The sequence below is a fragment of the Miniopterus natalensis genome, chromosome 10, assembly GCF_054644295.1.
Source record: "Miniopterus natalensis isolate mMinNat1 chromosome 10, mMinNat1.hap1, whole genome shotgun sequence".
Taxonomy (NCBI): domain Eukaryota; kingdom Metazoa; phylum Chordata; class Mammalia; order Chiroptera; family Miniopteridae; genus Miniopterus; species Miniopterus natalensis.
In genome coordinates, this window is record NC_142090.1 from 16464337 (window position 1) to 16485753 (window position 21417).

The window sequence follows — 21417 nt, forward strand, 5'->3', positions numbered from 1 at the left end:
TTTAAAAAACACTTTTTAATCCAGCTTTTTTGTTTTCACTGGGAGGGCCATTCAGGCAATTTAGGCCACCTTATTTTTAATTTTTAAAAATTTATTTTCTAGTCCACTTTAGAACTAGAAACAGTTTACCAATCTCGAGGAAAAGTTGGAATAGGAGTCTAGCCATGAAAAGGTTTGGGTGGGAATGTGAGGGTTATTTTCACGTGTTTGGAGGACTGGAGACCTTTCCAGTTTGCGACTCCAGAAGCAGCAGGCAGACATGATAGAGGCAGATTCTCAGGAGAAATGCCTAACTGGTAGGTGGGGGCTGTCTCTGGAGATGCTCCAGCATAGGTGTTGGGGCGCTGCTGTGAACAGCAGCCTTAGACGGGGGCTGGACCACATGCTTTGTCACCGTCAAATGTCAGTTTATGATTAGGCCGGTTCCTCACCCATGTGGGGGTCCCTTGCATCTCCCTAAACCCCCCTAGCTGAAATCTGGGCAACATGCAGCTCATACTTGCACAGGTTTTAAATGTAAGTGCTGTTATGACGCACAAACTACAAATTAATTTAAGAGCTTTACATTCATAGTGGACGTTTTCTCTCAAACAGCAGATTCTGGGAAGCCAGTGGCCGTAGTGATAGGGGTGGTGGGCTCTGGGGTTTCGCTCAGTCCCATAGAAGGGTTCTTGAAGCTCTGCCACGGTGGGGCAGAGGCCTGACCCTGACCTTCCAGGAGTGGAAGCCGCCCCCTGCATGGGCTCCATTAGGGTTTCTCAGGGTTAGAGGTCAGCCAGAAAAGGAAGCAGCAGGCTTGGGGATGGAGATGGAAGGACCCCTCTTCCCAAACAGGGCCCCCTGCCCAACTCCATCCACAGATACTTCTGGAAGATCTTCCCTCACCTCCCAGTGCCATCTGCCCTGCTCTGTCCTGGAGATCCCTAGCTTCTGGGACCCAGCCTTTTCCTGCCTTCTCGGCTCTCCTGGCAGGGCATCCAGGGGGCAGGGTGGGGCTGGAAGCCTGCAGGAGGGGAAGAGCGAGGACAAGTTCCTGTAAAGGTTGTGGGGGAGGTAAGATGCAGGCTAGAGCAGCCCCTCGTGGGGAAACGGAAGCTTTTGTTGCCACTGAGGAACCCACGTCTCTGAAGGCACCTTGCCTTGGTGGGTTTGAACACAGTGTTTTTAGTGTCTGCAGTCACTGCTTTGACCATGCCTTGTTGACTCTCTTATCCCTTAATGACTTTTTTTTTTTACACTCACTTAAAGAGACTTTATTAAAGCAGATTGAGCCTATTTAGTATACTAAAAAGTCCAAAATAGGATCCATTGTGATAAATCTGCTAGCACAGTCCACAGGGGTGAATGGCTTCCCACCCCTCCCACAGCAACCCAGTGTTTAAGAAAAGAGTTTTTTCCAGAAGGTTGGACTGGAATTCAGAGTCCATCATCTAAAAAATGAATTTCTACCTGTTGTGAATTAAAAACAGCCAGGATGTCTTCCGTTTGTAGTTACTGTATATACACAATTCACAATTCTAGGATTTTAATGTGCCCTTAAATAGGAATAGACTTTTATTGGTTCCAGACCATTTTGTGTTGGGAAGGGATGGAGCCAACCAAAAGTGGGTGGGTTCACCCACATGCCCAAAACATGGCTAACATCTCAAGGACTGTCCAAGAGAGAATTCATCCCTCCAGGGATGTCACGGTCCTAAACTCGGTGCCAGGGTGGGGATAGCATGAGCTTTGGACCTAGAGGTCCAGAAGGGCTGGTGGTTGCCGGGAGAGGAGAGAAACCGAGTCCCTCAGCTGGAACCCTGGCTGATCCCACCAGCCTCGAGGACATTCATTTTTGTCCGGTTGTGCTCTGGCACCTGGAGTTGGGCGTGTGACCCTTGACCTGGACAAGGGCCTCAGTTGCCGCTGCTGCTGTCCTCACTATCCTGATGGGCGCCCAGCTGGCTCAGGGAGGAGGTGCCCGGCCTCCTGGGTGCAGGGTCTGCCCCCTTCCCATTCTTCATAGCACCCAGGGTGGGTGCCGGCCGGCCCTGTGGGGTGCTGCGATCCAGGTCTGTTTCCTTCACCACGACGAGGCCTGACAGCTGGGGCCTGCTGCCAAGGGTGCCTCCACCGCTCTCCCAGCTCTCTACCTTCCTGTTCGCCTTCGGGGCCTCCTCCAGGATGGCGGCGGGGTTGGGCAGGAGGGCCGGCTGGGGCGGGGCAGTTGCAGCAGCAGCAGCATCCCCTTGGGAATCGGAGTCCTCCAGGAGTCTTCGTTTCCTGGCTCCTTCCACCAAGGCTGCGGTCCCCCTCTCACCCTCCTGCAACGCCTGCTTCAGTGGCTCCTCGGACAGGACAGGGGGTGCATGCCACGTGGGCCCTGAGCTCCTGCAGGTTCTCCAGTACCTCCACCTGCAGCTTGGAGTCCTTGGCTCGGTTCTCCACTTCCATGGGGCTGCTCAGCTCTTCACCCTCCGGCTCCTGCCCTCTCTCCTCCTGCTCCTCCAGGAGCTTCTCGGCCTGGAGGTGTCGCGTGGCCCTGTGCTCCACAGTGTAGTCTGTGTTTTCGGGGTCTGACCTGAAGGTGATCCCTGCCAAGCAGCACGTGCACTTGGTATAGACACGGACGGCGGGCAGGCCCAGGTAGGCCTTGTCCTGCCCCGTCCCTGCGCGTGGTGACCTTCTCACCCTTGCGGATGGCTTCCCCGCACGTCTTACACCGCATGTTGAAGGGGGCCATCAACCGCACCGCGTACGGCGGGTCTTTGGGGAGCTTGAGCTTGGGGATCTTTGATGGATCAAAGTCGGGGAGATAGTATTTGTTTAAAACTTTTCGCTCTGACATTTTCGCCTTTGAGTCTTCTCATTAGCACAGGAGAACTGTTTAGGATCGCTGTTTACTGACCTTCCCCCTTAATGACATTTCGAGTGAATTCCATAACTTTGCAAACACGGTCCGTCATTAAGTCCAGACTAATGTGAAGCTTCAATCTCACACCTGAGTTCAACTCCACCCTCTTCCTCGCCCCCAAGGAAGGCAGGACCTGCAGTGTTTGGGGTGTGGACGGGGTCTCCCTTGCAGACAGACACCTTCCCTCTCTCCTCTTGGTGCAGATCCTCCAGGGTTGAGGGGTGGAGGTGGGTGGGCAGGCAGGGAGACTGGAATGAGGCAGAAATCATAATAGCTGAGTACTTAATAGCTAGACCAGTGACCTTAATAACTCCTCTCTCGGTTCCCTGAAGACCTGTGGACTGAGGAGGGACCAGCTGGGGGGTGGCTGGGACAGGTAGCAAGGCTGGGTTCGCCTCTTAGTAAGCCCTGGCGGAGGAGAGTGGCTCCTACAGCTGGCGGTCCTCTAGAGAATGTCAGGGGGACTCTGTCCTCAGTTGTATTTCCTCTGCCACAGCCAGTTCGGATGGCTCACCGTGCTTGTCTCACGTTCACTCTCTCCTTAGACAGGCAGTGATCTGCGGGTAAGCACTTAAATGCCACGTTAGTTTAGGTCCTTCCAGAAGACCTTCAGAACTGCAGCGCTTTAAAGTAACGCTCAAGGCTTTAAACGCCTAAAGAAGTCACCAGCTATTGTTTTGGCCAGAAACATGTCGTGGAAGACGCTGAATGTAAAAGAACTTGGAGTTCCCTTAACTAAACAACAACAAAAGTGTTGAGTGCTTTGTTCCTTTCCATGGCTTGTTCCTTTCCCGTCACAGGAGCCTCTGCCAAGAGCAGAGCTAAGCGGAACCTGCATCCTGTCACCAGCGCTGACCCCACCGTCGGCAATTGTGTGGCCTCCTTTTGTTTGGTCTTGATTTCTCATTTCATTGGATATGTCTTCTATGTAATATGCTTTGAATTATTTTGGGGGGAGAAGTTTTAAAAAATAACCCCTTTCCTTTTGGGGCTAAGGAAAATGTTCTAAAACTCGATTATGGTGATGGTCGCACAACTTTGTGAACACCAAAGACCACTGATGGACTTAACAGTATGTAAATTATCTCAATAAAGCTGGTTCTGAAAGCCCCGAGGCTACTGGAGATGGTGGGGATGGGCAGATGGGGCACACTGGTATTGCCCCTGTGATCCCCCCGTTCGCTGCCTCAGACATTAGCAGACCCAGGAGGGGTCTTGGGTAGAGGCAATGCAGGGCCGTGGGGAAGCTGTTAGCATCCCAGCCTCGTTGCTCCCTGGACGTCACAGCTTGGGTGGGAGTGATGGTGACCACCACCTGGGGGACCCGGGTGGGTACCCCACGGCCCTTCCTCACCGTGGGGCATCCCAGCAGCCGGGTTTGGGTCCCCTGACCATTGTCGATGGGTCTTGAGGAAGACACGTGACCTCAGCTAGCCACTCAGCTGCGGCACCCCGGGGCCGAGGCTCGGGTTGGGTGCGAACTTGGGTGCCAGGGTCATCGTGTCCCCGACGCCGCCCGCAGCCGTCTTTGCTCCTGCACCTCCGGGTTGCTGCTGTGCACTCAGGAAAGGGTGTGACCCAGGCCCTGTGCTACCTCCTCTCCTTGGGCCGGGCAAGGGGATGGGGCAGTCTCGGGGGCCCAGGCAGGCGGGGGGACCGGCGTGGACAGGCCACTGAGGCCAGGATCACAGCCAGGAGGCAGCCCGGCCCCTCATCTGTGGAACAGGAATGACACTTAACTCAGCTACTTCACTGAGAGAAGCAAAGGGCGTCAGCTGGGCCACCGCACTGTTGGTGATAGGGTTCCCCTGAAATTTTCATTGCCCATGGAGTCTAACTATTTTGTATAGAGACCCCCCAAGAGCCAGGGTAAAGAATCCTGTTATGTCATTAGTCTCCCTTAACTTTTCTCTTGTGAATTTAAAAAACATTTTCTTCACACCCACCCCCGGCCAAAGTATGCCCATACAGGGCTGTTTTCAGCAACAATTTTGGTAAATTTCAGAATTATATATTAATTTCTACATAAGGCGTAGATTAAAATTTTCAGGTTTTGAGAACTGGAGGGTAAAGCCAGGGCAGGAGCTCAGAGAACCGAGTGCACTGGGGGGGGGGGGGGGGGGGGGGGATGAGCCCCACCAAGAGTCAGGAGTGTGCAATGCCACCAGCCATGTGGCACTGGGCCTCTCCATGCCTCTAGGCTTTAACTTTTCATGGCCTAAACCAGCTTTAAAATTTCCACACAAAGGCGCTGGGAGCCCAAAGTCTGGGGCTAGGTCCAATTAAGAGTCCAACTACTTAGCCAAGATTCGGCTTGGCCGCCTTGCCCGGAGCTTCTTGGACTCTAACATTAACTGATCTCTCTTGTGTTTGGCCCTGGGGCTTTTAAAGGAGAAAGTATCACGCCTGAGAATGTGTTCCGGCACCAGCATCTTCACTACCCTTCACTCTTGGTAGGATCTCACAGATTTTTCTTAGCAACAAAATCAACATTATTTTCACATCAAATTATTACAATGTTCACATTGGATTTTTGCAGGAATTTTTTACTAATGAGAATGTGTGGAGTGGATGTTTTGCATTCCCCGAATTTTCTGGAAAACTAGGGTCACTCATCTGATGAGACGTATCGAGTGCCTGCTGTATCCACGTTCCTACGTGTGTTTGTGTGTGCACGTGACAAAAAGGCCCAGCCGCTGGGAGGCTGCTCCAGGTGTGGCAAGTCCCAGGCAAGGACCACGGGTGGCACAACACTTAACCACAGGGAGAGGCTGCATGTGAGCTGAGCTCAGCACTCGCCTGGAGGTTATTTTAGAAACTAGGAGCAAGTCGCGCAGCTTGTTTTCTGTCACCTGCCCCTTGAGTGGCTGGCACAGAGAGCAGAGTTTCTAGAGACAGACGTATCAGAGTTTGACCCCAGCCTTCCTTTTACGAGTTCTGCATTTACCTTGGGAAACTGCCAGTTCCCACACCTATAAAATGGAATCTGACCTCCGTCCAGGGCTGTGCAAAGGATCAGAAATAAAGGTGTCAAGCATTTTGCAGAGCAGCCACTTAGTAATTGGTAGTTATAACTATTATTTTCTTAGAGGGTAAATTCAGAAAGAAATTTTGAGTTGACACCCAGTTAAATTAATTTGCACAGTTTTACTGACAAGTGCATTAAATTTGAGGGGACAGTGTCTAGCCTTTTCCCCCAAATTATAAGCAAGCCAGTAAGGCCTCTGTACAGGGTTGGGGCTGCAGGCCTGTCCTTACCTTCCAGGCTGGCTCTGGGCAAGCCCGTTTCTCAGGGGCCCCTGGATTGCCCCCTGCTGATACTATCCCTGCCCCTCCCCCCTTCCCATCAACTCTGCAGACACATACTCCAGGACACATTTTGACAAATGTTTGCTAATGGCCCAGCGGTTTCCAGGAGGGTAGGGGACACACTCAAGGGCCCAGCAGCACCAGGAGTGGAACGGCAGGTGGAAAAAACCTTTCTCCAGCTATTTCAGAGTCCAGTCCTTAAGTCACATATCTCCCCTGTGCTGCCTCCAACCATCCTGTGTGGATCTTCTCCAAGAGCTGCCAACCTGGAGCAAGCAGGCAGCCAGGCGCTGACGTGCCCTTGACTCTGGTATCTGAGCATCAGCCGTGCAGAGGCCACCGCCTGGCTTGAGCTGATGACCTGGGCGGCCCACAGCCCATTGAGATGGAGGTGAGAGGAGAAATGTGAGCCCTCTTCCTCACCCCATGTAGCCTCTGCTCCAAATAATTTAGCTTCAGTGTCCTCCCTGATGAATTTTGGTGCTGACATCAAAAGGGACCCACCACAGCCTTGGCACAGCTCTGCCACACCCTCAGCTGAGGCTTCAGGGGCATTACTGAGGGGGGGAGGGAGTGGCTGCAAATAGGGAGGAAGGCAAACGCAGCAGGCGCAGGCCAGGCCCTCTTCCAGGGTAGAAAGGGCTGGACAGGAGCACACCGGCAGCCTGAGCTCTGACAGGCGAGCAGCTCCTCTCCCCTGCCTTTCTGGTTGTCCTCGGCTCACTCGCTGAATTTGGATAACTCCAGTGGTCACCAGCATTTCCGATAGATCTTCTCAGATGTAGGACTTAGAGCTAAAAATTTCCAGCCCCGTCTCGGTTTCTGTGAAGGCCAGATCCTTGTCTGCTGCCCAGATACACGACTTAACGCAGGCGACCCTTAAGGAGGTGAAGAGGTAATAGAACTCCTTCTGCTACGTGCTTGGCTCAGACGGTGTCTCATCACACTGGGCTGCAGCGATCTCTTCAGAGGAAAGTCTCTGCATCTTGTTTCTCAAGGGCAACTGCCATGCTTTATTCACCTGGCACGTGGCAGGCACTCATGAAGTTCAACAAAACTGACCCGCGGGCCAGATCTGGCCTACGACGGGTGGGCTTTATTTTGCTTGCAAAATAGGTAATGGATTTTTAATTGCTGAAAGCAGGAGACCTCCATATAAATCTGGACTCCTGGGCTTCTCTGGAGAATTCTGAAGGTGGGGCTCCAGGGCCCGCATTCCTCCCGCTGGGCCAATCTGCTAGCACTCAAGAGAGGCTGTGCTCTGTAGACACAGCTCTTGCCCTGCTGTCTCCATGATTCCCTTTCCTCACACCCGAATCGCTTCCACTTCACTCACCGATTTTACCTACCTGGTCCCGGTGGGCAGCTGTTAGCAGCTCGTTGGTAACTTGAGCAGTAATGGAAGCAAAGGTCTCCGTCAGGCTCACTGAAGTTTCCAATCCAGGCTTGTAGAAAAGGCGCCTGGGTCTTGCCAACAGAATGTACAGTGGAGAGTAAGGCCCCTCTGGAGAGAAAGTGTCCTCGGAAGGAGGTACTCTAGGTAACCCAGCTGTCCCATGGGTGGCCAATGGCAGTGATGTTTGGTTGATTTGGCTATAATCAATTCTCGTCCTCTGGTCCATCCTCTTGGTGAAAATAAGCGACAATGTGCCATTTGTGCAAGAAGGGAGAGAGGTGGCACTGGCTTTATTAAGCCACTTTCATAAAAGAGAATACCTCTGGCCTTCCCCATTCAAATATTCCAATCATCATTACCTGGACACTGACCCAAACACGCAACACCAGAAAGAAAGGGGGGGTGGAGGTGGCAAGGAGGCTCATTCCAGGCGGAAGCAGAGTGGCACAAGCTTGGAAGTGCAGAACCATCGTGTGGGGAGGAGTTAGGAAGAGCCTGAAGCTGGGGGTGTGGCAGGAGGTACAACTGGAAAGATGGCAGTTGCCACATTAAAGCAGTGAGCTGTGAAAGAACCTGCGGACAACCCACTGCAACACTGAACACTCATGTGGGAAGAGCCCAGATACACAGGCACCATCACCCATCCTGACTTTAAAAGAAAATTTATTTATTGAATTTTTAGAGGCAGAGAGAGACAGAGAGAGAGAGAGAGATTTGTTGTTCCACATATTGATGCATTAATCGGTTGATTCTTGTATGTGCCCTGACTTGGGGTTGAAGGGTCAACCTTGGTGTATCCGAATGACACTCTTAACCAAGCAACCAGGCCAGGGCTGTATTATCCTGACTTTTAATGTGGAATGCAATGAACCCCTAAAAAAGAACTCCAGCGTAGAGGTTTTCAAACCATCTTTAGAATTTTTCAAACTAGGTCACCTTCCCAGGTCAGCATTTTATGGAACAGATTTAATGGAGCTGCTCCGGTGGCAGTGGGTGGGCAGGAGATCCTGACCCTGTGCTGGCTCTCTCCTCGCAGCTCTGCAGCGCCAAGGAGCACAGTTCAGAGGCCACCAAGCTTGAGTACAAGCACCTTTTACAAAGCACAACAAGCCACCCCAGAAGAGAGCTCCTAGAGACTAAGTGCTCCTATAGAGATGAACAGTTCCACTTCCTGTTGCCACATTTTAAACTATTTATTGAATGAGGCAGTAATAGACAGAATGGAAAACAACACAGAATCCATGCTCTGCTACTTGGGTTTTGCTTTTCTTCTGTTTCTTCTTCTTGGCAATTTCTCAAACTATCAGGAGGTTATTTCACCACAAGGATCATGGACTTTAAAGTCCCTGGACAGCTTCACAATGACGATAAAAAATAATAATTAAAAAAATAACAAATTATAGAACTAGGACTGTTTATATGTAAATTTCCCTTCCCTCCCCCCATTACTTACAGAAAAAAACATACAAAGAACATTGGATAATTTTATATAAAACAAGCAAATACGAGAATCTGAAACTTTTCTCAAAGGCTGAGCAAGACATGAATAATCTTTTAATGTCGCATTAAAAAAACACATTAAATACACTATCACACTTGGGGGGCCTGGGAGGAGGGAGGAAGAGTTGTCCCTGTACTCAAGGAGCAGAGATTTGGCCTGTCAAAAAGTCAGGTGATTTTAGGGCTTGCAGCTGAGAAATGAGACTTTAAGAGTTACAAAGAACCCCAGGCCAATCAACACCCGTGAGGAGGAAGCTGTGCGGGGCCTGGGCCCACCAGGATGCACCTGGGGGAACTGCAAGGTCCCTTCTGAAGGGGCCTGATCCCGGAGCTCAGGAAACACCCTCAGTCCTCTCTTCTTATGCCCCCAGCCCCCAGTGTGATGGCCAACCTTCCTGAGCCAGGTGCCCTGTCAGTTCCAGTCTCCTCTCTGCAAAGCTACAGAAAGTTATAGGAAGTAGAAAATTGCTTCCACTGGTGTACCCTGGTCTTTGAAAGTTTTTCTCTCCCTCCTTCCTTTCCCCTTCCAACCCCTCTCCCTCCCCCTCCCATTCTCTCCCCCCTTCACACACCCACAAACACACTTCGCACACACTCCTCAAACCCTTAATACTTCTGTTACCTTCAGTTCATATACATGACCAGTTTAGGACTGACCTTAAAACCAAAGCAATATTTTAACAGTCATGAGATCAAGAGGTTTCCCGGGAAGGGGAGATGGGAGGCTGAGGAAAACCTTCTTGTCCCTGCCTGGGAGCTTTAAGGACATTCACTGCCTGTGGCAAGGTCAGCACCTGGGCCAGCCAGAGGAGAGTCTCTTGGCTGCCAGACCACGAGGCCTCTGGACCTTGCAAGCACATTCCTGGGCCCCACCAGTTCTGAACTTCCTTCCTCAGGTGAGTCCAGCAGGGAGAGTTCTGGGTGGCCACTGGGAGGCAGCTTTGGTGAAGGCCATGGTCACCTCCACCTGAGTTTGTCAGTAGCTCAACGCATGACCCTGGTATGAACAAAAATCGGTGACTGTGTCTGGCCACGTACCCTACACCCACTAAACTGGGTGAATTATTTTTTTCCACAGCGCACCTTAATTTCATACAGATAATTCCATGCGGGGTTCATATATATATATATATATATACACATATATATACTTTATATATATGTAAATGTGTATATCCATATGTACACATATACATATATTCACATTCGCACATACACACACATAAGTATACACACATGTTTTCGCAGAAAGAAGTCCTGCCACAATTTGGCTTTTTAGGGACAGTGAAATTGACAACGCAGTGTCTTACTCCACCAATCCCAGAAAATCAAGAGTGGTGCTTTAAAAAATGCAATTCCAAAATCCGCTGCTTTTCTTCCTTTTTAAAAAAAAGGGTTAACAATACTTTTCTTCCAAAGTCGAGAGACTTAATTCCATCTGATTGCACCTCTGCAAACGTGTAAAAATTTTTGAAGTAGACTAGAAAAAGATGCCATGATATGGCTGCATGTCACTGTTCCAATGTCACCACTTCCACAGCCTGGCCGTCCATGGTGACTGTGCTGTCTGATATCCTGGTGGTCACAGGGGCCATGGCCACCTGCACCGGCCCGTTGCCTTGGGCGAGGCTGGTTACCACAGTCTGGTACATGCTCACAGGGATCTGCACCAGTCCTGGGGAGAGAAAAGGGAGACTGTTGGTAGGGATCAGGCTCAGCTTCCAGATGCTGGCTGGACAGGGCAACCAGCTCCATTCCTCAGGGAATCACTGCAGCCTCACTGTCCAGGCACAATTATATCCCTCTTTTCACCCCATCTTAATTCTTTAAAACAGATTATTAGGAAAGAAAAGTTAGGAGAAATTGTGGGAACATGCCGCAGAGCAGGGCCTCCCCAACCTGCCTCCAACTTTAGGAAGCACAGCCCATCAGGTATGAATAAATGCCCTTCCCATGAGCCCACCCCCCGACTGCCCTAGTCCTCCTGTAGGAAAGGCCACCACCATTCACTGTCTCTGATAATCTGCTACTCTGACTTCTTCAACCCTTTCTGCCCATGTTCAAGTTACTCTCAGCTTGACAAAACATCTCCCTCAATCCTATCCTGTCAACAAAACAAAAAAACCCTAGGTCATTAGTTTTCTGATTTTAGATTTCACAGGCCAGTAAAATTTTAAAATACATTTTAAGGTCAACTTAAAAAAAAAAAGATGCCCAACTACCTCCAAATATTACTATTACTTCACAGTAGGAAGGATGGTTTAACACAAAGGAAGGAAGAAGTATGTAATCTCAGAAAAGGGAAGTCCTTCCTAAGAAGGGAAAGTTGATAATTTTATGACATTAAAAAAGGGTTTCCATTAAATAAGGCAGAATAAATGCAGGCATCAAACTCCTTTTTTTTCAAATCCTCACCTGAGAATATTTTTTCCATTGCTTTTCAGAGAGTGGGACGGGGGGAAGAAACATCGATGTAAGAGGGACACACTGATGGGTTGCCTCCCACACTCGCCCCACTGGGGCCAGAGCCTGCAGCCGAGGTGCATGCCCTTGGCCAGAATTGAAGCCCAGGCTTTTCAGTCCTGGGGCCGACGCTCTCACCACTGAGCCGAACTGCCTAGGGCTCTTCTTAAAACTAAAATTATAGTGAAGGGGAACAAAAGGATACAAGTGAGGGATGTCAATATATTTTTGGCAGACTCAAAGCAAATGTCAAGTGGCTCTGCCTTATCAGAGAAGTGAGAAGTGCAACTCCAGTGTCCACGGAGGGCTCAGGACACGGAGGCCTAGCTCCTGCAGAGAGAGGGGAAGAGGCGGAAACAGGAATTAGCCAGAAGTTTGAATTCAACCACCTGGACTAGGAGGCCACGCCAACCCCTACACCCAGACTGTTGTTGACAGGACATCTGAATTCATCCACTGTACTGAGAAAATGACCTGAAGAGGCCAAGAAAAGACCTATAGTGCCCGGCCGGGCGTGGCTCAGCGGTTGAGCACTGACCTAGGATCCAGCGATTGGGGTTCGATTCCCCATCAGGGCACATGCCCGGGTTGCAGGCTTGATCCCCAGTCAGGGGTGTGCACGCAGGAGGCGGCCGATCAATGACTCTCATCACTGATGTTTCTATCTCTCTCCCTTCCTCTCTCTGAAAGCAATAAAGATATATTAAAAAAAATAAAAGACCTACAGTGATGTTTGGCAGGTGGGTAGGTGGGCGTGGGGAGGAGAAGAGACAATGAAAAACCTGGCCTGCTGTCCTAATACTTACCCCAAGGACTCCTGATCACCTAGCTCGGCCCTGCGTACCCTGACAATCAGTTCTCTTACGGAACACGGAGAGAGTAGACAATGTGGGGAGCGAAAACAAAAACAAATGCCCCAAACACTAATATCCTCAAAGAGAGGAGAGATTTGTATCATAAAAATGAGATACTTTATTTAAAAGGAATATGGAGAAATTTTTAAGTAAAAAATCAAGTACATGAAATACATTCCGAAAAATTATATGAAGATAAAATCAAGGAAATCTTCCAGAGAGTAGAAAAGATTAAAAGATGACAGTCACTTTTGGAAATCCAGGCTTACCCTGGTGCTCTATAGGGCTGTGGGGTTCAATTTCTTTCATGGAGACCTTTGCAAATGGCGCTTACATGTCTCTAATCAATTCCTTTTTCAGTTCACTCCACCTGCCACCCAAGTTATCTTTCTACATCATGTCATGCCCCTAACCTCCAACTTTTCAAATTCCACGATGTTAAAAAGGTTCCCAAAGCCTATGACAAAGTTCAAATGCTTGGCATGGTATTCAAGACCGTTCATGATTTGCCCTGGTCTACCCTCTTCCAGTCTCATTTCCCGACAGGCACTTGTGCTCTGGGCACCACCCGGGGCTACTTTTAGTTCCCCAACATTTGGTCCCATTCCTTTCTCTGGGCCTTTTGTCAAATTGTACACTACCTGGATTTCCTTCACTCCCCAATCCTTCTTTAAAACCTGGTCCAGCTGTCCCTTCTCTTCGAAGCCTGCTCCATCCCAGCCCCAGTCAATAAGGGAAGTGGCCTCCTCTGGATTCTCAGTAAGCAACAGGACAGTAGTGCACAATCTGGCGTGGCCCAGAAAATGTAGGTAGGTAGGTCTCCCCATTTGACTGAGGGCTCCTCAGGGCCAGGCCTGGCTCTGGTTCATGTTCCATTCCCTACAGCATGAGAGGTGCAACATGTGCCATCAGTTGGCATCAGCATGGCCTCAAGGGCAACAGGCCAAGGGAGTCTACTGCTGGCCTCAACCAATGTGCAGCTGGGCCTGCTCCCCAGCTTCTAGGCTCCAGGCATGGGTCTGAGCGTATGTGAGGACCATCCATCTTCATCAGTCACCCCAGTATACCACAATCAGCATCACTTTCATCTTCTCTTCTGGCCCAAACAGGCAAAGCTAATGAAGTGCCCCAAATCATGCTGTAGCGCAGCCAGTGTGCCACCCTCCAAAGAACCCACCCTGCAAACAGCAACCCAAACCAGAAGCAAAGATCAGTCTCATCTCATTGCTCTTGCTTGTGGGCTTGATTCCGTTTCAAAAGCTCCAAACTTGAGGGCTTTACAAATGGTGACTACTGTGAGCTGGGAGATTCCTCCTAACTGTGAGCAACTGCCCTGGGTTAGGGCTGGGGTGGAGAGAAACTTAAAGAATTGTAGAGTTAAATCTCTTTCATCCCGGTTTATGACATATTTGGGTTTCCTAGGATGTGACTCCATGTCCAACAGTGTTAGCACAGGTTTCAGTATCATGGGAGATCTGCCCTAGAGCAAAATGGGGAAAGGTTCAGATGCAGAAACACATATACTGCTATACCCACGGGATCTGAACACAAGATGACCTGCTGCCCTCTTTTACAGCTCTTCAGTGGTTTTCAGCGCTCCATAGGGCATCATCCAAATCCCTTTGCAGGTATTTAAACCCTTCGTGTCAACCCCTATTGTTCACTCAGCTCGGTGATCCGTGAATCCCCACCCACTTTACACTCCAGCCAGGTGAACTATTTGACTGAGGATCTCCACACGCATTTCCACGTGCACACATGCCATTACTTCTGCCTTGGCTGACTGAACTCAGCCTGGTCCCTGAATGGGCTCCTCTTCTCCTGGGCTCCCACAGCACTTTGTATTGCATTCCATGGAGGCAATGGTCTATTCGTTATTGCTGTTTGCATGTCTTGTCTCCAAGGAGCCTGTAAATTCCATAAGGGAGGGATGGAGTCTCCATCTTTGAGTCTCTAGCAATCAGCAGGAGCTCAGTACATGTTTTCAGTGCTTACGAATGAAACCTGCCTCCTGAGATTTCACATGTGTCTGTCCTCGGACTGAGGGATTGAACTAAATGAGTCTCAGGGTGATTAGGCTGTTTTAGGATGGGAGCTCCCGGTCCAGAAAACAGCAATATAAAAACGACTATATTCGGGATGCATGCAAATAAAATCATTTTTAAAGATTTCATCTTAGGTAGTTTACCTCACAATCAGGGAAGGAATACGTTTGGCCTCTACGACTGGGTGATGAAATAAATGACTCCCACACTGAGCTGTCTCAAGAGTGAACAACTGGTAACAGCAACTATATATCTGAAAGATTTTTCAGAGGGAGAAATCCCACACATATGGGGTCATTTCATAACATCAAATGCCTTGAAATCCCAATTCCATTATATTCTATGGGCAGTTTCAGTCTATCTCTGCCTTAAATAAATGCATTACCATCCCACTGTGGGGATTTTAGAATCAGTCTCTCTCCTCTTTCACCCCCCGCACCCCCAGCCATTGTGACATGGATTAGATTAAATCGTCTCAGTGTCTCTGACCTAGCAGCCTTTATGTCCATGGCGAGGGAGAGGGGGAGGGGGAGGGGACTGGAAGCTTGGAAACCCAGCATGTACTAAGTCGGCCGGCTGCCCTTGGAAGAGAGATGATTAAATGCTGAGGTACAGTAATCAGGCTGGGATTGTCCCCGCATCTGCTCAGCCTGCCCCTGATTAGCCCTAATCTAGATGGCGTGTTAAGCTAAGCTTGCATTCTGGGTCACTCAACTAACTAAGCAACAGGAAGCCCCTCACATCCTACTTTTAGGGTTTGAAGTTCTCCTATCCGTTTTTCAGAGGGACCCCGTACAAACTGAGTACTAAGACTCTTGGCATTTGCAGAGCATTTTCAAAGCCTTTGACACCCACTGCACATCCTTTGATTTCTGCTAAGACCCTGGAGGAGTAGGCAGGGCAGGTGTTCTTCCCTTTCACAAATGACAGGCAAGCTCCTCTGGCAGACCCATGGACTTACCGTAAAGGCATATACTTAGAAGTCCCCCAATCTCTAGTACCCGAATCTTCAAAGCTCTAAGAAACCTGAGTTCATTCAGTTTAGTAAACCCAATCCCCCCAAATAAAGTCCAAATAGTAAAAGAAATTTACTTTTTCTTTAAATGCAAAAGTAAATAAGTAAAAGGTTTATTTAAAGCTAAAACATATAGACTGAGAGAGAGCAAGTGGCTATTTCTCTTGGGAGTCTGCCCACGAGACAGAATGCCCCAACCATCGAACACTGGGGCCAGCAGGGACCCAGCAGGAGAGCACTATCCTCTTGGGGCTCACTGCTGTCTCTCTCGGGCTTCTTGGTAAGGTTTACAGAACTGGCCAAAATGGAAAAAGAGGCCAAAGGTGACTCAGGAACTACAGGTCCCACCTGGCACAAGGATTTCCTTGTCAAACAGCAGTCAGACCAAAATCCCTGGAGGAACTGCTGGCCCGGGGACCACATTTGCCTGTAAAAGACAATGAGACCTGATCCTGCTCTAGTTTTCTACCAGTTGGGTATCATTCTTGAGTCCAAATGGTCAAACACACTCCTCCCACCCACTCTTCTCCCACCTTAGTAAGTGGCAATTACATCACTCCAGATGCTCAGGCCAAACCCTTTGAAGACAAGTCATCTTTGACTTCATGCAATGAAATGCATCAGCAAATCCTGTCCACTCTCCCTTCAAATACAAACAAGAATTCAACCACTTCGACTGCTGCGACCCCAGACAAACTCCTATCATTTCTTGCCTGGACTAGGCTCAGCTTTCTCTGTGGTCACCCTACTTCAGCCCTTGCTCCACTGCAGTCTGTTCTCCACACAGCAGTCAGAGTGATCATCTAAAATTTCCCCACGAGGTGATGGATATGGAGTCATGTTCTGAAAATTCAGACCATTTGCTCAGGTTAAGGGGCTTCGCTCTGTTATCTGCAAGCCAGGAGGCCATGGGGTTTTATAGTGGTCTGTCTCTGATGGTGGCACCCGGGGAGGCTTTGTGGTACACCATGGGCGCCAACGAGAGTAACTCTAAGGGTTAGGGTCACAGCCTTGCATGCTGTGGATTTGTCGCTCATGAACTGATCTACTCTATTCCTGACCTCTCCTAGGTAATGAGTTTCATCACTTACCTACTGTATAATGGAACACACACACACACACACACACACACACTTTTAGTGGCTCTCAATTAAGGGAAAAATAAAGTCCAAATAGCTAATAGTTGAGGGATTACACTGCCTTTTCCACAAATACTCTACATATCCCTTCGTCACAACCACATCTGTCCCCTCAGTGTACCCTTACCACATGTATTTGCTCAGACAGGTCCCTCAGCCTCGAGTTATCCCCTGCCAATGTTAAGTCCTATTCTAACAATTCCCACATCTTTCATGGGGTCACCCAAATGGAACAGCCCATTAGGCTCTCTCCTTCCTGTGACTTCACTGCCTCCACCACTCACTTGGCATCAGCTCTGTGCTAACCTGTTTCAAGTAGTTATTGTTTTTCTCTGTATAAATCTGCTCACTTAGATTGTTGGCAAGATACTACCTTTGAATACTGAGCAATGTGAACACAGTAGATGCTTAATAATTGAGTACGAAACTGATCATGATCTTTACGACATTCAGAAACTTGATTACATTCCTATTGGCTCTGGCCTCCGCAGACTGAAGAGCCTTGAAGCTTTTCACTCTGTGCCCGAATGAGGTAGGATTTCTCCACAACATTCTTCGGGTAGTACAGCGAAATGCTGTACGGTAGTCTAGGTGCCTTTTGTCTGACAGCAAAATAGGTTAGTTTCCATTAAAGGCTTCAAAGAAAGAAGACCTCCATGTGAACCCTGGCTCTGCCACTTAGGACTTGTGAGCCTCCCTTCCCTCATATATAAAACAATAATTACTTATGTCACAAAGCTGGATGTGCCAACCTAGGTAAAGTCTGGCACAGCGCCTGGCATGCAGTAGGTACCCGGTAAATGTCAGCTGCTTTTCAAAGATGATTTTGAATAAGAGGTTTGAGGAAGTCTGGTTGGGGTCGCAGATGTTAGACTGAAGTTCTCAGGGAACAGAAAGGAAAGCGGAGACAGCACAGATCTCCTTTCAGCGGCGACGTGCTCCTGCCAGGAAGCACATCCCTCCCCAAAGGCCTTCAAAGATGTAAAGATTAGAGCTAAAAGGCATGAAATCAGGGCAGATGGACTGGCGGGCAGCTTCCTTTCTGAAGTGCAGTGATGGTCAGAACTGGCACTGGAATGGCACATGACATATGTAGCTGCCAATTCAGTGCACTGGAAAATAAGTAGTCCAGAATAAACCACTAATCAATATTAAGAATATGAAATATATGACCAGGGACAGTATAATATGATGTCATCACTCTGATAAATTTCTAAAGCCCTCCAGAAACTAATAACACAGGCTCAAGCCCAGCTGAGCACAGAGTTGCAGGCCTGGTCAGGGTCACCCAGAACCACAGACTGTCCCCACCCACCCCCACGACAAGATAGAGCAGGACAGACGGCCTGAGGAAGAATGGGCCTTTCATTTGCCCTCACAATCTGGGAGACCTTTGGGAATTGTTGTTTGCTGTAACTGAATCTTCCAGCCCAAAGGCCTTCCAAGTTGGTCATGGAAATATCTTTAGTTGGAAGAAAAATATTGATGGTTGTGAGAGAAAAATAGAGCCAGACAAATAAATTATCAACTAAACACAACAGCTGGTAGAAGAGAAATAATTCTTAAAACCCAAAGGTTTTAAATTTTCCAATGTAATGCCTTCTGTGGTTTATGGACATGAAAGCTAAGTATAGGTTTCAGGGATACATTGGCTTAACTGGGGAGCCAGAAGACTGTGACTGGAAAGAATGGGAATAAATAAGTAAGAAATGAAACCACGTATTACCTAAGTAACTTCTGGAATTTTTAAAGAGCTATCAAGGGTATCAACAGGTGTTTCTAGAGGTGACAGGCAGGAGGGAAGTCCTTTAAAAAATGTTATTTGCAGGCCTGAAAAAATTTTTACATCAGTGACTGACATCTAAGGAAAAACCGTGTTATATGAAAACACAGGCATGGTATGTGCTAGTATAGAAATGGCAGAACAAAAGGAAATCGGGTGAAGAGGCGAGTCTAGGAGGCAAGCGGCAGATGAAGAGGCTGAGAATAAACAAGGATCAGATGGAAAGAGGACAGGGGCAGGACAAGCAAAAGAAGGTCGTGAACAGAATGTCATCAAATGAAGAGGAGATCCAGGTAACCCTCATGACAGTAAGACCAGGGGAAACGGAGAAAAAGCCTTTCTCTCCCAGAGGTTCTGTTTCTGTTACATTAGCTGCTTCTGGGACATTTAATCTTCCTTTTCCGTGTTTTCTAAGTCTATGGCTTTTGGGTGCATTTAAGGGATTTATGGATTAAAATATGTATTACATCTGGCAAGTACTGAATATTCTCAAGAAGCCAATAGCAGCCTCACAGGTGCCTTGGTGTAACAGGCACTTCTCAGCACCCAAGGTTTTCTCCTCATTTGCTAGAAAATCTGAAGTCCCACTTGGAAAAACTACTTTCTGGAATAACTTTCATAGCAGTGACCTTGTCTGGGTAGGACAGTGTCACTGTGTCCTTTGCCTGATTTTGCAGACCACCAGGAAACTCCTCTTGTCCCCACCCCATAAGCCAAATGTTAAAATGAATTCATTTTAACTTTATTAGTAAATGTATTTAAAATATTTTGGGGATATAATCTCATGATTTCCTCTTGAAATTATCAGAGTGCCCAGGAACGTGAATGAAACTGAGGTTTTGCCCTTTGGTGTTCAGAACCACGGTGGTTCATTACCCTGCAGATCGAGCTCCTAATGTGGGGCTGAACCAGCTGACCCCAGGGCCTGCTGATCGGACCAGACCACGAGGGCTTTAAACTGAAATGGCAGGAGAGAGGAACGTCCATCTAAAGCTCATGGAACATGTATGTGATCTGAAGGACCTCTGATCCAACTGTACAGAGAAGGGCAGGAGGTGCCTAGTCAGTTTCCAGAAGAAATCACTGGGACGGTGAGAACAGCACTCAAGGTCTCCAAAGTCTATGTACCAGTGGACACGGTATGGCCAATATGTGAGGTTTTGATATTTTTAAACAGAAAATAGAGCGAAAGTGATGGAAACCTCAGGAGAAAGTCACCAAGCCATCTGCGTTTACAATAGTCAGGTGTAGAAAGGAATACAAGGCTCAACCGGGAATTACCCAGAGACAGGAGCAGAGGTTTATTTTGTTATTATTTTCAAATTTTTTACTGTAGGAAATTTCAAATAGGCACAAAAGGAGACAGACTAGTACAAGAAATAGCCCCTATGCCCAATGCCCACCATCTAGCCCTTCCTTCTTCTATCTAAACAGGGTTAGACTGAGGCAAGGAAGCTTCCAGAGGTGTTCTGATTTTTTACCCCTTCACATAGCACAATCTGTAGAGCACCATTTAGAAAATACACAAACACCAAAACTTTCTAAGAGCACATAGGGCAAAATTCGATTTGCCTTAGGCAGTGAGATCCTGTAGAGAGCTAACTGGAAAGTGGAAATAGACAGTTCCAGGGTTTGAGCTTCACAAAGAAATCCATCTCAAAAAACTGCACTTTGTAGTAAGTATTTATCTTTCTTTCCTATCTGGACTGTATTTAGCATAAGCAAATTGTTAATGGGAACAATTCTCACCCCCCCCCCCCAGCTTTTCCCAGCTTTAACGAAGTGTAGTTGACAAATAGGAATTGTGTAAAACTTGATATTTTGATATATGTATATGTAGTGAAATGATCACCACAATCAAGCTAATTAACATATCCATCACTTCACATAGTTACAGTTTCTATTTCTCCTTTTTTGTGTGTGGTGAGAATAATTAAGATCAATTCTTTTAGCCCTGGCTGGGTTTGCTCAGTGGTTAGTGTTGGTCTGAGCATAGGAGGGTCCAGAGTTCGATTCTAGGTCAAGGGCACGTGCCTGGGTTGCAGGTCTGGTCCCTGCCCCCCTTGGGGCGTGTGTGGGAGGCAACCAATCAGTGTGTCTGTCACATGGACGGTTCTCTCTCTCCCCCCCAATCCCTTCTCCCCTCCCTTCCACTCTCTCTAAAAATTAATGGAAAAAGATATCCTCACTCCTAGGGTGATGATTAGAACAAACAACAAACAGACAGACAGACAAAAAACCTATCAGGAAATAATCCTTAAAAAAAGATCTACCCTTTGAGCAGATTTCAAGTATATAGTAATGTTAACTGTAGGCTCCATGCTGCGTATTAGGTCTCCAGAACTTACTCATCTTATGTAACTGAAACTAGTTCAAAGATCTATATATCAACTTTGCCTGCAAAGTGGTGAACAGATTTAAATAAAGGTGACAAGACTTGTGGTAATCAGACAATTAGAGGGATGCCACAGAAATTCAGTTGAGAACAAAGGACTAGGTATGAAGAAAAAAAAAAAAAGGGTCTGATAATCAGGATTAACTGGGCAGACTGACATAATGGAGACTTGAACCCTTTCCTCTGGGTCCGTGCCATTAATCCCTCCTATAACTTACCAGACTGCCCTCTGCATACAGTGGCCCTTCTGGGTTGACTGGCCAGCTAGATAACCCTGCCTGGCCTTGTGTCACCCCAGGTTGGGGACCCCTGGGGAAAAGTTCTTTATTAAAAGAATTCCAGCTAAAAAACGCAGAAGAAATAACACTCAAGAAATCACCATTTTGTCACTCTTAGTGATATAACGGATCTATACAAAATCAATGGGTATTAAAACCATTAGGTGACCTGCAGGATGTAACACCTAGAAGGGCAGCCTCTCAGCTACTCCACCCTCCAGCTGTTTCCTTCTTTCTCTAAAGATAACGCCCCTGCAGCATTCTCAGTCAGCACTCACTCGCCATGGGCAAAGCCTGCCATACAGAAGCCTGACAACAACACAGAACTTTGAAAAAGCACTGGGCAA

At 48.1% G+C, this 21417-nt stretch overlaps 1 protein-coding gene and 1 pseudogene across 1 annotated transcript in view; both read right to left on the reverse strand.

Moving 5' to 3' along the window:
• Nucleotides 1–1895: 1895 nt before the first annotated feature.
• On the reverse strand, nt 1896–2827 carry LOC107537316 (splicing factor YJU2 pseudogene; annotated as a pseudogene).
• A 7443-nt stretch (nt 2828–10270) lies between these two features.
• The window catches only part of NRF1 (nuclear respiratory factor 1), a 115418-nt gene continuing 104271 nt past the window's right edge, over nt 10271–21417 (reverse strand). The window contains exon 11 of the mRNA XM_087821020.1: nt 10271–10773. Within this exon, the coding sequence (XP_087677146.1) occupies nt 10610–10773 (164 nt within the window). The 3' untranslated portion in view covers nt 10271–10609. The remainder of the gene's footprint in view (nt 10774–21417) is intronic.